The 14,999-nt window shown below is 41.4% G+C and overlaps 1 protein-coding gene across 1 annotated transcript in view; it reads left to right on the top strand.

Annotated features, from left to right (window-relative positions):
- Positions 1–747: 747 nt before the first annotated feature.
- Positions 748–14,999, top strand: part of LOC118796439 (regulation of nuclear pre-mRNA domain-containing protein 2-like) — an 18,617-nt gene continuing 4,365 nt past the window's right edge. The window contains exons 1-8 of the mRNA XM_036555296.1: positions 748–951; positions 9,385–9,514; positions 11,514–11,635; positions 12,552–12,604; positions 12,826–12,952; positions 13,267–13,442; positions 13,607–13,922; positions 14,061–14,273. Coding sequence (XP_036411189.1) covers positions 756–951; positions 9,385–9,514; positions 11,514–11,635; positions 12,552–12,604; positions 12,826–12,952; positions 13,267–13,442; positions 13,607–13,922; positions 14,061–14,273 — 1,333 coding nt within the window. The 5' untranslated portion in view covers positions 748–755. The remainder of the gene's footprint in view (positions 952–9,384; positions 9,515–11,513; positions 11,636–12,551; positions 12,605–12,825; positions 12,953–13,266; positions 13,443–13,606; positions 13,923–14,060; positions 14,274–14,999) is intronic.

Raw genomic sequence — 14,999 nt, 5'->3', positions numbered from 1 at the left:
GGCAATCGGTGTTAAATTTTGAGGAACAAGCATATGTCAGAAGTATTTAAGTGTTTGCATTGTTTTGTATTGTATTTTGAAGCTGGATTTGGAACTGAAAGTCTGACTCTTAGGTCCTTGATTGGCTGAGATTGCTACAGTGTGGGCTTGCCAAAAAAGTATCCAGATGGCCTGGAGGTGAAGTTCCTGTATTTGGTACTAATACTGGCTCAGAAAAGCTTTCTAGTCTACCCTCTGTGTGCATTACATTGGCCACAGAACCAAAATAGGCCTTAAGGGACACAAGCAAATCATCTAATGCCTGGGCTTTGGGCATATAGTGGAATACCAACGAGAATACCAGCTCCAAGCAGAATACTTGGACTCATATGTTACCAGTGCTTTGCATCTGCTCAAGCTTAATTACAATTGCCACTGATGCCACTAAGGTAAGTTCCCTCAGTAGGATGGACGCAGATAGAAATAAGTAGCTGTTTCTATAAAGAAACGGATTTAAATGAGTGTAAATGAGCACACATTAACAGCACGCGTGAGGCAGTAGACGAAGCACAACAAAAATGTGTAATTTAAATCTCTGTTTGAAACTCTTTCAAATCAGTAAAGCCACTAGCAGAAAGGGGGAGTGTATGAGCACCAAAAAATTGCATATTCACGTTTTCGCCTCGCTTGCGCCACCATGCAGGTTGTGACAGCAGGCCTCGGGGGCGGGCCGCGCGTAAAGATACGGCCGGGAGCGCCCGACAGAGACCTGGAAAATGGCGGCTGGGACCGGAGCGGCGAGCGGCCACGGTGGCCGCGGGTCATCCGCCGCTTTACAGTCGTCTTTGGACCGTCGCTTTCAAGGGGTCTCGAACACCATGGAATCGATACAGGGATTGTCGAACTGGTGCATCGAGAACAAGAAGCATCATAGCTTGATAGTACGATACTGGATGAAATGGCTGAGAAAATGTGAGTAGCTGAATGTCGTTAGCCAGTAACGTTAGAACATGCTAGCTGATATCGATTGCTAACTAGCACGCTACATGCTGCGGGATGACGCGCTTTAGGTGTTTAAGTTTACTAACTGGGGTTATTTATTGTAAAATATTATCAGACTAACGTGTGTACAGTTATGTTGTGAGTTGTATTTACGGGTTTGAAATCGAAACTTTAATGTTGGTAGCTAGCTCAGCGGCGAGTGTTGCAAATTAGCCAGTTAGCTAGCAACTTGGATACAAGGAGTTGGCTAGCTGTAGCTAGCTTGTTTGTATGAAACGCAGGCAGCGAAGCTAGCTAGCTTCAGTGTGGTTTTTTTGGCAGTGTTCTTTCTCCTGCTGTCATGTTGAGATTTATACTTAGGTTTACTTTCCAAGTTCGGTAGCGAGCTGGATGTTGGTCTGCCTGGTTGCACAAGTGTAACTCAGGTAAGCAAGATAGATACCGGGTGTAGTAGCTAAATGCACACTGCTAGCTCGCCGCTGTACAGTGTAGACACTTTTGATATGTCTGGTAAGCAGTAAGAACTTACTTAACCAAAAGCAAAACTCCGTACATATTTTTGAGATGCTGGTATCGAACTATGAAAATGCATGCATAGCGTTCGCTCGATTAGGATACATTTTCAACAGATCGTAAAGGTCAAGACCACTCTAAAAATAAGACACGCCATACTCTCGTATCCTAGGGTAACGTTAGCTAGCTAACATACCTAAAGTCAGGAAAGTTACAGTAGCTCAAACCTGCGCTGGCGGCGTGTACCGCAAGGTGGCTAGCTAACTTAGGTCACACGTAATTAGACAAATAAAGTGTGATTCTTAGAATTGCGGTCGTTTCTTTAGTCGTTGCTGCACAATTGTGTAACGTTCAGGAGTAGATGCGCACATTTATACCTTACGTAATTAGACTGCATGTTAAGACTCTCTAGAGTAGAAATGTGGTCTATCAGTTGTCAGCAACTTTCTAGAAAATCTGAAAGGCGAGCCATTTTAATTTGGAACGTCACAGCAGGTTTATTTTTGCTGTGAATTTAACACGCGTTTCTTGTCCTTTTATCCTGAATGTTGTTGTTGAGCTATTGCTGTTACACACATTAGTTAATGATTACCAGCTAGCTGTATGTATTTAAGTGTTTTCAGGTATGCGTCATGCAGTTAGTTTTTGATTTCGCTGAGACTGGCTTACTAGCATTATCTAGTGAAACTCAGACAGCCAAGGTTAACTTTCAAGTGAGAACCCGGTTATTACATCACTGCACGGTATCCAGGAATTTCCTGGCCTGAAATGTAAAGGCTGGTGGTTGACATATTTAGGAGCGCACCGTCTTGAAATTGGGAGATGCGTTTCCACATGTCGTACTTTACATATGTTAGATCTCATACAGATTCGCCCAACACTACTCTGCATATTATGCAAAAAATGAATAGCTTATGGTGGCCTTTCTGTTTGACTGAAGACAAATGTGTGAGGAGAAGGACCCAAAGAAAGAAAAACTGTAAAAGTCCCACATCAATATGTGAAATGGTCGAGGATATGTTTTAGTGTTTTTTTTTCCCCTCTCAAAATGGTGGAAACTCCAATATGGCAAATTTTGTTGACAGTGTGGCGAATTAGGGGTGAATTTCTATGCATTATGTCCAATGCAGCTTACATCCAGCCAGAATATTTTTGCAAGATATTTCAGAATGACAGTATATCCTGTGTATGATCTCAGAAAGTTGGTGGTATGTGTGTGTGTGTGTGTGTGTGTATATATATATATATATATATATATATATATATCATGTCTAATTTAGAAGGCCTTTTTTAAATGACTCTGTACAAAACACAATTTATGGAGTACAGCTACCTGCATTGGAAATATAGAAGGACAACAGCATTGTAATTGCAACAGACCTGTTGGGCTGTTTAACTTGAACTTATTATTAATGTAACCTATGTCTGTTTAGAGGGTTGCTAAATATTTACTAGTTTTAGGGGGTGTGTCTGTTAAGAAGCTAAAGGTAGCTTGCTAAATTACCTATCCATCCATATAGCTAAAAGAATAGTCTTTTTTTGTTCATTTCAATCTAGCTCAAAAGATTGGAACAATTTTTATGATAAGTGGCAGATAGAATGCTCTTGCTACATTAAGTCATGGTTCTCAGTTTGTTTGATCGAGGATGTAAAGATCAAGAATAAAGTCGGTAGCAATTTCCAAATCCGCCCAACAAATCAGATAGCTGTAAATACAGAATAATGCTGGCAAGAGCATGATGCTGGAATGACATTTGCAGTTGTGAGGAAAAAGGTTTTCAAAGTAACATTTCTCCTGAGGCAGTTACTCTAAAACGTGGTACAGGGGGCTGAACCATTTGAAGGGTCATGCTCCATAGTGGCGTCCTACAGTAGATGGGAGTCATCCCAACAGATGCTGCACTGTAGCCACAGCAGGGCTCTATTGTATGTGCAGGCCATATGTAGTCTTTTCCTTCATTTATAGCCATTCCGCTTGTAATGTAGGCTATGGCCTGGTTTAGTTATTTCCTTGAGTGATTCATTACAGAATAAGCACAGGTATGTGTTTCTTAGCTCCAGTCCTCCCAACCAAACCTCATGCTGTGCTTAGACCATGTAAACAGTCTTCTCCCACTTAGATACTTGTTACATATTAACAAGGAATTAAAGAATTGCACCTTACTGTGAATAGTTTTTGATTAATACATTTCAAAGACAAAAGTAATCATACTAACATATCAAGCTTGTCCCTTGTTTTTGTCAGTGCTGTTGCTGTGGTGATTAACGGTTGTCGTGTGGTAAAAGGAATTCTGGCATGGATTTTGATGCTTCTTTTCACTTTATCCTGATGTAAAGATTTTCTTTAACTTGGAGCATCTGCTGTTTGTAAGGTTAGATGTTACTTGATGGCTTCAAGTTTCCTGTAATTAGGCCTAGCAGATACATGCTACCAGTATGTTATGGTTATCGTTACACTTTCTAAGACTTGGATTAATGGACCCCCCTGGCATTGTGCAGCTGAGACCACCATCCCTCAACAATGAGTAACCCAGTGGCCAGGAAGGGGAGGGTAGCTGTTACAGTAGCAGGTTGGGAATATGAACAGGGAGAAGGAGTTAATCACAAAGCATCAAATCATTGTAAGGTTTCTGCTCAATGGCATGTCCTTTGCAGTTAGCCTTACTGAAAAAGAAGTGCATGCTCTGTTGTGATGAAGTCAATAAATGGGTAGTTGTGGGAAGTACCACTTGATAATCGTGTGCTTTTTGGTCTTTTCATTTGTCACACTTGATTCTTGGTTGTCTCTTGCAGCTTCCCTCCCCCCCGTGTATGTTGTGGTTGTGACATGGGTCTGCCTGAATATACTCCTGTTGTTCTGTGTTGTATTTGATTAAACCAGCAAATAGACTTCATTAATCATCGCTGTTCATATAGAACATATAATTAGAGAGTAGGGATGTAACGATATATCGAATTTTGTGATATTGTGATAAAAACGTCTCAGTTCCGTCGTGGGACTGTGACGAAATCTGCCAGGGTAATACATGATTATTTCACTAGTATAGCTGCGTTCTATTATCTCTCCTCGTTGAAAATTGTATTGTTTTTGTTTTGCAATTGGACCAGGGGTGGTTTGTTCCTTAGGGCGGTTGGGCGACACACCACCAAAGGGGGGGAATTTTTCTATTACATTCTACCACAGTGTTACGCTAGCTGTGACTGTTCTAGACAGTTTGACCTGCCTCTGAATATCATAGTCCAATCAGCGTCAAGTCATGTTCCGTGGAGTACCACCCGATTTGGGCAATTTCAGTCTGGTTGAAAATTGACAAGATCGCTCTGATAGACTCTAATGTTAACGCAAGTTTTTTCAAACTGCAGGCACTGCAGTGCAATCTGTATGGGTTCCGGGTGGGCTTGTACCAACGTGCTTTCGTCATACGGAACCTGGTGTAGGGATCGCCGGGGCAGCCAGCGATCTTATCACATTCAAGGTCAACATGGCTAATGTTACCTCAACTCAAAGCAACTTGATCCTGTCATTAAGAGAAATACCATTTAGTTGTCGTAGTAATCAGGATAAATTGGCAGCTAAAGAATTAGGACCAACCAGACCAAATTTAAACATCAAGCAAGTATCTACAAAGGGGGGGAAATCGCATAAGTCAAGTCATCATTTTTCTTCATTTTTTAATATTGCGATAAATATTGTATCGTGGACTTTTTATCGTGGTATTATCGCACCGTGAGTTTTTGGTATCGTTATCGTTATCCCTATTAGAGAGTGTTACAGTTCATGGAAAACAGCTAATAGCCATACTTCACACTGTTTCATAATACTTGATGGGTGCTTGATTTAACTTAGATTTTTTAAATTCCAGTTGAAAAATGACTGAAATTATTAACATTGTTACTTACCAGTGGTGGTCTTCATCCACCAATGCCTTTTGCGCCTCTCATATAGTTTATCATTATTTTTGAATGATTGCTTCACCGTTGCACCTCACTGGGCTCTCTGACTGTCTCTGATGGCATAAACGCATAAAAGGCCAAGTGCACTGTGCCAAAATTCCACTACTCCCATTCGTAGCCAGTCGCTAAACTATTTGAGAATGCACTTTGTACTGTGTTTTTTCGTTTGTTTTGGAGTCTGAAGAGTTCCTGTGTGTCAGAACAAGCCAATCCTGTCCCATTCACTGACTCTGCCCACTTTTTCATCCCGGTTGGCCAATACCGTGCTTCGACGTGCATAGAACTTGGTGACTTGGCCAGTGCCCTTCATCGTTTGCATTGATATCGTTTGCTTTAGCTTCAGAAATAGCGGTAGGATATCTCTGCCTCTAAGTGCATCGGGCAGTACGTTAGGGAAGAGGAAGTGGTGTCAGTCAGTGAGGTGAAAGCAACTGCAGGTGTGTGCATTAAAATATTCCCAGAGACGTTTGTGGTAAACGCAGAAAAGGCAGTAGATGGTACAGAAGTACGGAGGATTTAACTGATTAACTGTTAATTGTGGTATTTAGGGCTCTGAATAAGAAGATACACTGTAAACACTTGTGATTTCTTTTTCATTATTTATTATATGTAGTTATTATTAGTTTTATGAAGCCTATATATAGGCTAGCTGCTTGCAGTGGTATAAGCAGTATTTTTTTTTTTTTTTTTTAACAGTAACATTTAACGAGGTCATTTTGCACGAATCAGTATTTTCCTTGTTTACGTGTTTAAAATGTTATGTAATGTGTAGTAATTTGTAATTGTATGGTCAATATTCAAAACTGGTCTTTGAAAATCAGATTTTTGGTTCTTCAGTTTTAAGTAATGCTTTTACATGCAACGGTCTTCAGAATTAGTATGCATGTTGTTGGAATGTAACCATCTTTTTGATATTCATGCAATATAATTTTCTTTTCATTCCTATTGACAGCTCATCTAAATGCACTGTTGACTTGATATATAGCTGTGTTGAGGGTTATGGCAATTACAACAGAATGTGACGTGAGAGTCACAACAGGTACATGTTTGATGCAGTTCTGTGTGGTATTTATTCTAAAATTCAACTGATCACCAAAATAAAACCTGATCTTCTTTATGTGTTTTTCCTTCTACACAAAAGTCAGTGCCTGAAAATGTACAACATTAACCAAGCAGCCTGGCCTTTCAGCTGCATTAAACCAGCAAAGAAATATGAGAGTGCCTTAGAGGAGGCAAAAGGAAACCACTTTGGAAGTATACAGGTGTAAAATTAACAGAAGATATGAATGACCTGAACAAAATTATCCCTCTTCATGCATGCAGAGATCGTATAGACTCGTCACGGAAATAAAAAAAGGCTGTTTCTTTACTCATTCTGTTATGTGTGAACTGAAAAGTTGTTTACTGTGGTATCATTGGGTGTCAAGGTTCTGTCCCTCATATAGAAGTCTGGCTTTGTGGCAGCCCCAGTATACGAAAATACGTTGCAGTAGCAAAGTCTGTAGAACACTAGGCACAGAAATGTCTGATTCTGTGACAACTTGCTTGGCTGTGAATTCTCAGATAACCACATGACGGGGAGAACAGGTGGCCAGTGCTCTCTTTTTTGGACCCCACACCATTTATTGCTGTGTTCTGTAAGGTGGAATAGGTGTGATTTAGGAGTTGTTTCATAGTAAACATGGCTGTGAAGTCATTCTAATTGCCTCTTATCTTTCCCCGCTCAAGATATTTTGTTTGTACGTTTGCGCTCTTGAGAGGTGTGTGTGAGGAAGGAGGGTGAGGGAAGGTCCTATCATACTGATGGCCACCTCACAATAAATCCAGAATAACTGTAAGCCAAGTAAAATGAGTGGAGAGACTGCAAAATATTCATGGGAAGTTCATATGCTATGAAGTAATTGTACCATGTTAAATGACAACAAAAAATTCTTGAGTGTGTGGTAGTGGCAGCTTTTGCAAAGATTGCTGTTATTCATCCATCACTGAGAGCCTGACCTTTTTGCCTAACAAGAGGTTGATGTGGTTGGCTGTCGTGCAAGGTAATAATTTACAGCATACCAGTCCGCAGCCATTTATCTTTCAGCTGTGTCTGATGAAGTTTCCCCTCTAAGTCGTGATATTAAGCATAATTTGCAAATATCCACGTGGTGGATTTCCTCTTAGTTCCCCCGCACCCTGGACAGGCTTGTGATGAAAAAAATGAATGTGTGCAGATTCTATAGTTAAACTGCTCATGGTTTTTTTTCTGTGTCCTGAAATTAGTGCGTCAGGGTGACTTACCACTCAGATAATAGTGCAGTCTTTGTAATTATTAAATTGATCACTACAAAAGGATGTATCAGTGTGAGAGGTGGAATTACGTTCATTAAGTGTAATTAAAGTAATTGGCACATTGTTTTCCTGTGTTTTTGTTGTTTAACCATAGTGTCAACAAACCAGAGAACATCAGTGCACATCTGTTACTGAAACACTGTGTAAGCTTGTTTTGAGGTTATCATCGAGAACATTAGCTGGTCTTTTTTTAATAGTCAAGAGAATGAACCTACAATTTAAATTTGTCAGTAGTTTACTTAACGAGTTATTGTGGATTTCATACAGTATTTTTTTCAAGGTTCGAAGTGTGTAAGGCTGTTGTTAATTTGACTTTGGGCTTTGGGGAGTTTGCAGAAATTATTTGACTTGGGGGAGGGGAGTTTATTGTTCACAAATGGTGAATTGCTGGGGACACTAGAACATTTAAGCATGGGTAATCATACCAGACTTGGCTCAATTAGTCCTATACAAGTACTTTATACAAATAAAAATAGTCACAAATGTGGAATAAAATTCACTATGTGAACTTGCTTCATGCAGTGCTATTAAATAAATTAAGCAATTTTAAAATGAAGTATCCCCTACAGCATTTTTCTATTGTTTTGCTCCTGTTTATGAAGACGTATGAGCAAATATCGAAGGAACTGAATATAACAGTTTGTTTAAATGTCCTTCTCAACAAATGTCAAAACAAGGATTTCAGAAGACATGGTAGGCGTCCTGCATGAGCATGACTGAATTAAAAGATGATAGATCATTATCTCATGTAAGTGTACTGGCTGAAATGCAGTTTAATGGGGAGCCAGCTGGTAGTTCACCAGCGCAACTGCAGATATCATGTTACTTTTTTTTTTGGCTCAAGCTGGCAGAGGCACCCTGAGAAACGGTAGCATCTCCCTGTCTGTCTCTGCATCCCCTGTCTCTCTCTTTCTGTGTGTATTTAACATACAACTAGAGGAGGGTATTGCTGGCACCAGACCTTATTTGGGTTTAATGAGAAGTGTTTTGTTAAATCTGAGATGATGGCTTAAATGCATCCCATTCAGAAAGGTACAGGTGATGCATTGAGTAGCCACTGAATAGCTTACAGGACAGTGAACGTATTGCTGGCCATGTCTTTTGACCTCTGTTGCAGTTTATTTTGTGCAAACAGGCAGAGAACAGCTTCTACAATATCTGAATGCACCAGACATCTACACACACACACACACACACACACACACACACACACACACACACACACACTCACACACTCACACACTCACACACACATTGAATTTCAGACTTCGGTTACATCTTAAATTATACTTGTAAACTGCTGATCCCTTTTCAGAAAGCAGCCTTATTTGCCCTCTAAGTATTGTGTTGAACTAATGTAAGTTTCAGTTTGTATCATTATTAAGATTAATCTGGAGTGATATATATATATATATATATATATATATATATATATATATATATATATATATATATATATATATATATATATATATATATATATATAATATGAGAATGCCTGTTCATACACCCTGTGGGATGGCTCTGTGTTTGCTGATTTGCCATGTTGGTTGCATCCATGTTCCATTAGTAAGGTGTTTTTTTTTTTCTTTCTGTCTGCAGCTGCACCCTCTCACAGGCTTAATCTGTTCTACCTTGCCAATGATGTCATTCAGAACTGCAAGAGGAAGAATGCCATCGTCTACCGGACCTCCTTCGCTGAAGTGTTGCCAGAGGCCACCCAGCTGGTCAAGTAAGTGTCCAGCATTTCTTGTTCGCTGCTGACATTACATTGCATTTGTATAGCTGACACTTTTTTATCCAGAGTGATTTTGCGTAGTTTATCATTTTTACGCCACCTATTTGTGCAGCTGCGTGTTTACTGAAGCAGTGTGGGTTGAGTAACTTGCCTAAGGTTACAACAACAGTGGTCCAACTGGGAATCGAACAGAGTAACCTTTGGGTTAGAGCCCGGCTCATTTACCAGCAACTGTCCATCATTTACCAGGATTGGAAACGTGGACACAGGAAAAACAAGCTGTCTGTCATTTGAATGGCTAGGAAGTGCACCGTGGAGTGTTATTTATTGTTCCAAAGTGTGCTGTGCTCTGCTGCGCTGAGCGAATGCAGACTTAATGAGCCTTAAAATTCCTGAATGGCTACACTTCCTTCACTGACCTTGTCTGTGTGTGTGCCTCCTTTCCTTTTGCACTCTGACTTTCTTTCAGAGTGGCAGGTGTAGGACAGATAGGATGGCCAAAAATATGCGCTGAACTGCTTGTACATCATGTCCTGTTGTACTGGGGAGTATGCTGGTGGTTAGTTGGCTAAATTTGACTTTACTGCTCTACCACTGAGCTTTTTTTTTTAAATGAAACCAGGATCATTGTGTAGACAGTAAACAATTCCATACCACCAGGTTGTATATACAGCTTATTCCTAACTGAGTTTAGTATTAAAGCCACTCTGGGTTTTTTTTTTTTTTTTTTGCTTTAAAATTTGACTTGATTTTCACATTCATATAGATACAGCTATACCGAAATGTTTGCATAGTCATGTGTTCCATTCTTATAACAGTGTCCTGGTTGTGTTAAAAAAAATGTTTACCTATTTACATTCTTTATAAATTCTTTGCTGTCGTTCAAGAGGGGATTAAATGCACTGTATGTACGTCAAACATAGTGGAACTATTTGCACATTTTTCTGAGAATATTTAAACGTTGAAATGAAACTAATCTTAAGTATTGTCTTTAACAAACAAAACTTTATGTGAGTTATATGTAGTTTGACATCTTAGTAACCATTTGTGGTGGTCTCTGACGTGAAGCAGTTCGGAGGTTATTGATCAGTTTTAACCCTGTCCGTCACTGGGATAGTTGAGCAAAGTGTTTGTTCTGTGCCAAATTGTGTGGGTGTCAATTTTTAGAGACCAAGTTTACTTTTTGGAAAGTACAGTGCACTTTGCATAGAAGAACTATATATTTTGTGTTATTTAGTTCTGTATTTTGGTTTAGTTTTTTATGTAGTAAATATTTGTTATAAGTGATTGATTCTTAAAAGTGGAGTTATAAATGAAGGGCTAAAATGGATTTTTGCATTTTAAACTTTTTCTTAATTGGTGAATTGTAATTAGCTGTGCTCTTCAAACACTGAACAAAACATGTTTGAAGTGGTCAGTATTTTATTGCAGTCCTTTATGAAATAAAATGATCATTTGGCTCCGGTTAATTAATTTGGAGTTTGTCTGTGATGGATGGCACTCCGGTTCCTTGCCGATGATGTAACACCTCCTTTGTAGAATGTCACATTTTGTGGAATGCCTAGTTTCTCTGCTGTATGTCTTTCATTAGTCTGAAAGCTATCATAAGTCTCCAGGAGACAGCTTTTTTCATGTGCAGATAGCGGCTTTCTCATTCCTGCTATATTGGCTGGCATCCAGACACTATCTATCTGCACAGCTTTTTTTTTTCCCCCCTCAGAGTCTTTGAAGTGCCAGGTGCTTTAGTAGTTACTGCAAGATAAGAGATGCGGTGTATTCAACCTCAGCTTTTTTTTCATAATTATGCAGTTTTGATACTTCGTACCATATTACATGTTGTAAGTGAGCCCAAATTGATTCTTACAAGTGGATTGATTATGAAAAGTTTAACAATCCACTTTTAACAAACTAAAAAATCAGCAAAGTTCATGCCGCACATGTGTCTGCGTGTGACACCCGGTACGTTTTCTCCATATTTCTCTTGTCTTACCAGGGATGGGAAAGTGCGCAGGTCAGTGGAGCGCATCCTGACCATCTGGGAGGAGAGGAGCGTGTATCCCGAGGAGGTCATCTCCGAGCTCAGAGCTGGTCTCACCAAGAAGGCGCCCTCTACTGGTCAGTCCTCCAGGGCAATACCTGCAGTATGAACACAAAGTGCTTGTGTTGCTGTGTTTGCAGCGGATCGGTTGGCCAGCACATACAGAACTCTGCGCTCCAGCTCTAGACATGAATGATAGGCTCTTATGTTTATTGTTCATCTTCCATTTCTGACAGAGCCTTGTGTAATGTTATGTTGTGCAAAAAGCTCCTCCATTCACATATGCTGAATTCATCAGCCCGTTCTCGCATGGCCAGAGGTCTCCCCAAAGGCTGGAGCACTTGTATGGTGCCCTCATACCCTTTCAGTTGTGCAAGCATTCCAGGTCTGCTGTTTAACTGAATCTGCAGACCTCACAGAAAGATGGCAGAAGTTAAGACATTATTTCACATTAAGGACAGGTATATTATCATTATTATAAACAAGGAGGGCAATTTCAGCCAAACTGAAGGATATTCCTCCTCCCTTAATGATTCACTGTTAATAAGTGGAATTAGATGTTGGAAAAGTTTTTTGTGCTCAGTGAGAGTTTTGTTCAGTGACATATTCAGTAAACTCAGCTCAGCACAAAATAAATGATGTCTGTTCTTTAGCGGCTCAAACTCTGTAGTTTTACAGAATGAATGTTACTGAAAATGTAGGAAGTGACCCTCACCAGTGAAGGTATAGATTCCTGTATTTAATGGGGGCGTCCAGAGCAGCCCTGACACAGGAGTGCCGTCGTTTTTGGGCTACAGGAATGTGCTCCACCTCAATATCACTCTAAAGGTGTGAATGCTCAAGTAGTATTGGTAGTTGAAAAGAATACTGACCTGTGGGGAGGGGTATTTGGATTATGGTAATACTTGTTAGGGAGTGTTTCATGTTTGCAGCAAACCGTCAGATACGACACGTGCAGAATTGCTCATAACAAATGATGGGATGTCATTTCAGCGCCAGTGAACCCTAAGGCTGCTCTGAAGTCGAAGATCGTGGCTGAATTTGCTGTGAGTGTCGCGTTGAGCGTCATGTCTACCCCGTGGCATGGTTAAACTGTCATATAATGTCATTAGAAGATCGTCCTCCTACTGATCTTAGCCACTTAGCCCATTGAGTAACGTGCTATGTCATGCTACCCGTCTCCCTGCTATGTTTAGCCAGTGATGATGTGTTTGTTTAGCTGCCCACTCCTGTCCACCCCCCGTCTCTGACACGGTCTGTCTTATAGCCCCAGGCCTTCATAGAGCAGCTGTCCACCTATCGGCGCTCCATGGAGGAGGCGGAGCTGAAGGAGAAGCAGCTGGCCGCTATGAGAGTGGACGTCTGCAGCACCGAGGCACTAAAGAGGCTGAAAGGTGAGACGTCTGTGTCACCGGGGGCCTGTCCTGTCATCACCCTTTACCTCACCCTCTCTCTGCCTCAGCATCTAGGGCAACGCTTTACCCTCATCTCTGGAGTTAGAACCTTAAAGGGAGGTGTTATTTGAGCTCTCCCCAGTTAATCAGCCGCCATTGCAATGAGGTGACTTGCTGATGTAATAAAGGCAGGATGGATAGCTGCAGTTCTGATATGTGTGTTTGACATTAAACGATCAGAATTCGACAGGCTTGATGAGTCACACCTGCGTCACTGAAAGTGGATGTAAAGTAATCGCGCCCCTTCCTCTCAGACAAGGCAGGAGGCAAGAAGTTCTCCAAGGACTTCGAGGAGGGCAGCGGGAAGCTGCAGGACTTTGTGAGCTTCCTGGAGCGGCAGGTGAAGGGGGGCCCTTCCCTGCTGGAGGCTCTGACCAACGCAGACATGTTCTACGAGATGCAGTACAAGGAGGTCAAGATCATCGCCAACGTGAGTGGGACAAATTTCATTTACACACTCCTCTGTAATCATGGGGAACGACTTTTACCAGATGCGGCAAAAAGATGTTAGTTACACTCTGTTACACCCATTAGATTTAATGGATGGACATTTGGGGTTTGTCAACTTTATGCATTGTGTAACTTCTCCCACAGGCCTATAAGACCTTTGCCAATCGTGTGACGCACCTCAAGCGCAAGCTGGACACCTTAAAAACCACGCTCCCGGGCCCCGACGACTCGCCTATCCCGTCTCCCTCTGAGGACGCCCCGTCCCCCACGGGCTCCGAGTCGCCCTTCCACAACATGAGTGCGGGGGGTGCTGGCGGGGCAGAGGGGGAAGTCCCGAGCCCCCTGTCCTCTCCCGGTAGGTCCCCAGGACGGAACCTCCAACACGGAGAGAGGGACAACAGAGACGTGGAAGACATGGAGCTCTCGGAGGGGGAGGAGACGGAGAGCGCCAACATCATAGGTGAGGAAGGGGGAGGGTCCAGCACGTTCTTCACTGACGGCTGTACACACGTTTAACAAGTATTCATTTTAGTAAAGACTTTATTAGTGCTACTTGCGTCAACTTCCAATTATTGTTGGATGCATTCTGTCTTCATAGTGGAGGAGAGGACTGAGCAGCCAGCCCCCATCGCTGCACCCAAACCAGCCACTGTTGATTCGCAACCCCCCCTGGCCCAGGAAGTCAGCCCTCCCAAGCAGGTCCCGCCCCCTGTGACCCCCTCCACCCCTCTGCCGGTCAATCTGGCCAACGTGGACCTGGGCAAGATCAGCTCCATCCTGAGCAGCCTCACCTCAGTGATGAAGAACACTGGTGAGTCTTTCCACAGACTGTGACATCACCCTGGCGCTCTCTCCCCACAGGGTCCATTTGTATGTCATGGTAGTGTTGACGGTACAAATATTCTTACACGCGCTTTCGTTTTTTTGAAGTTTAAATTGTAAAAACACGCTTTTGTTTGATTTAAAGCAAGAGGTCGAAGTGGAGCCTCTGGTAAGTCTTCTGTGATAAATGTAAATTTCAAATTCAGGGATGTTCTCAGATATTAATTGGTTCCACAGTTTATCTGAACTTAATTTTATCAGTTAACATCCCATATAACATAACCAGCCTCCTATATATTTGTGGCTGTTTTAATTCAGTTGTCTGTCTTGCCTGAAGCAAGTGACAAACTAAAACTGTTATTACTACATTTGTTTATTTTTTGCAGGTAACTGTTAGGCAAATGTGCTGTCGTTTTCAGTAGCTCCAGTAAAAGTAGCAAGCCAAGTAGTTCTACCCTGCCTATCAGGATGGAGGTGTCCAAGTTTTTTACAATTTAAAGAGAATGTAGACATGGGTTTCATCAGCTATGTTGGATCTGAAGTGAATCAGCCCTGATACAGCATTGTTTGTTTATATAATGTCTAAGTTGAAGTATTTCATTGAATGGAGGAAAGAGTTGTATTTATTGAGTAATGCCTGAGTAGTTTTAAAAATATTTCATTGAATGGAGGAAAGAGTTGTATTTATTGACTAGTGCCTGAATAGTTTTAAAAC

Source organism: Megalops cyprinoides, chromosome 21 (assembly GCF_013368585.1).
Source record: "Megalops cyprinoides isolate fMegCyp1 chromosome 21, fMegCyp1.pri, whole genome shotgun sequence".
Taxonomy (NCBI): Eukaryota; Metazoa; Chordata; class Actinopteri; order Elopiformes; family Megalopidae; genus Megalops; species Megalops cyprinoides.
Note: the sequence above shows the minus strand (reverse complement) of the source record. Positions and strands in the feature narration are given on the sequence as shown.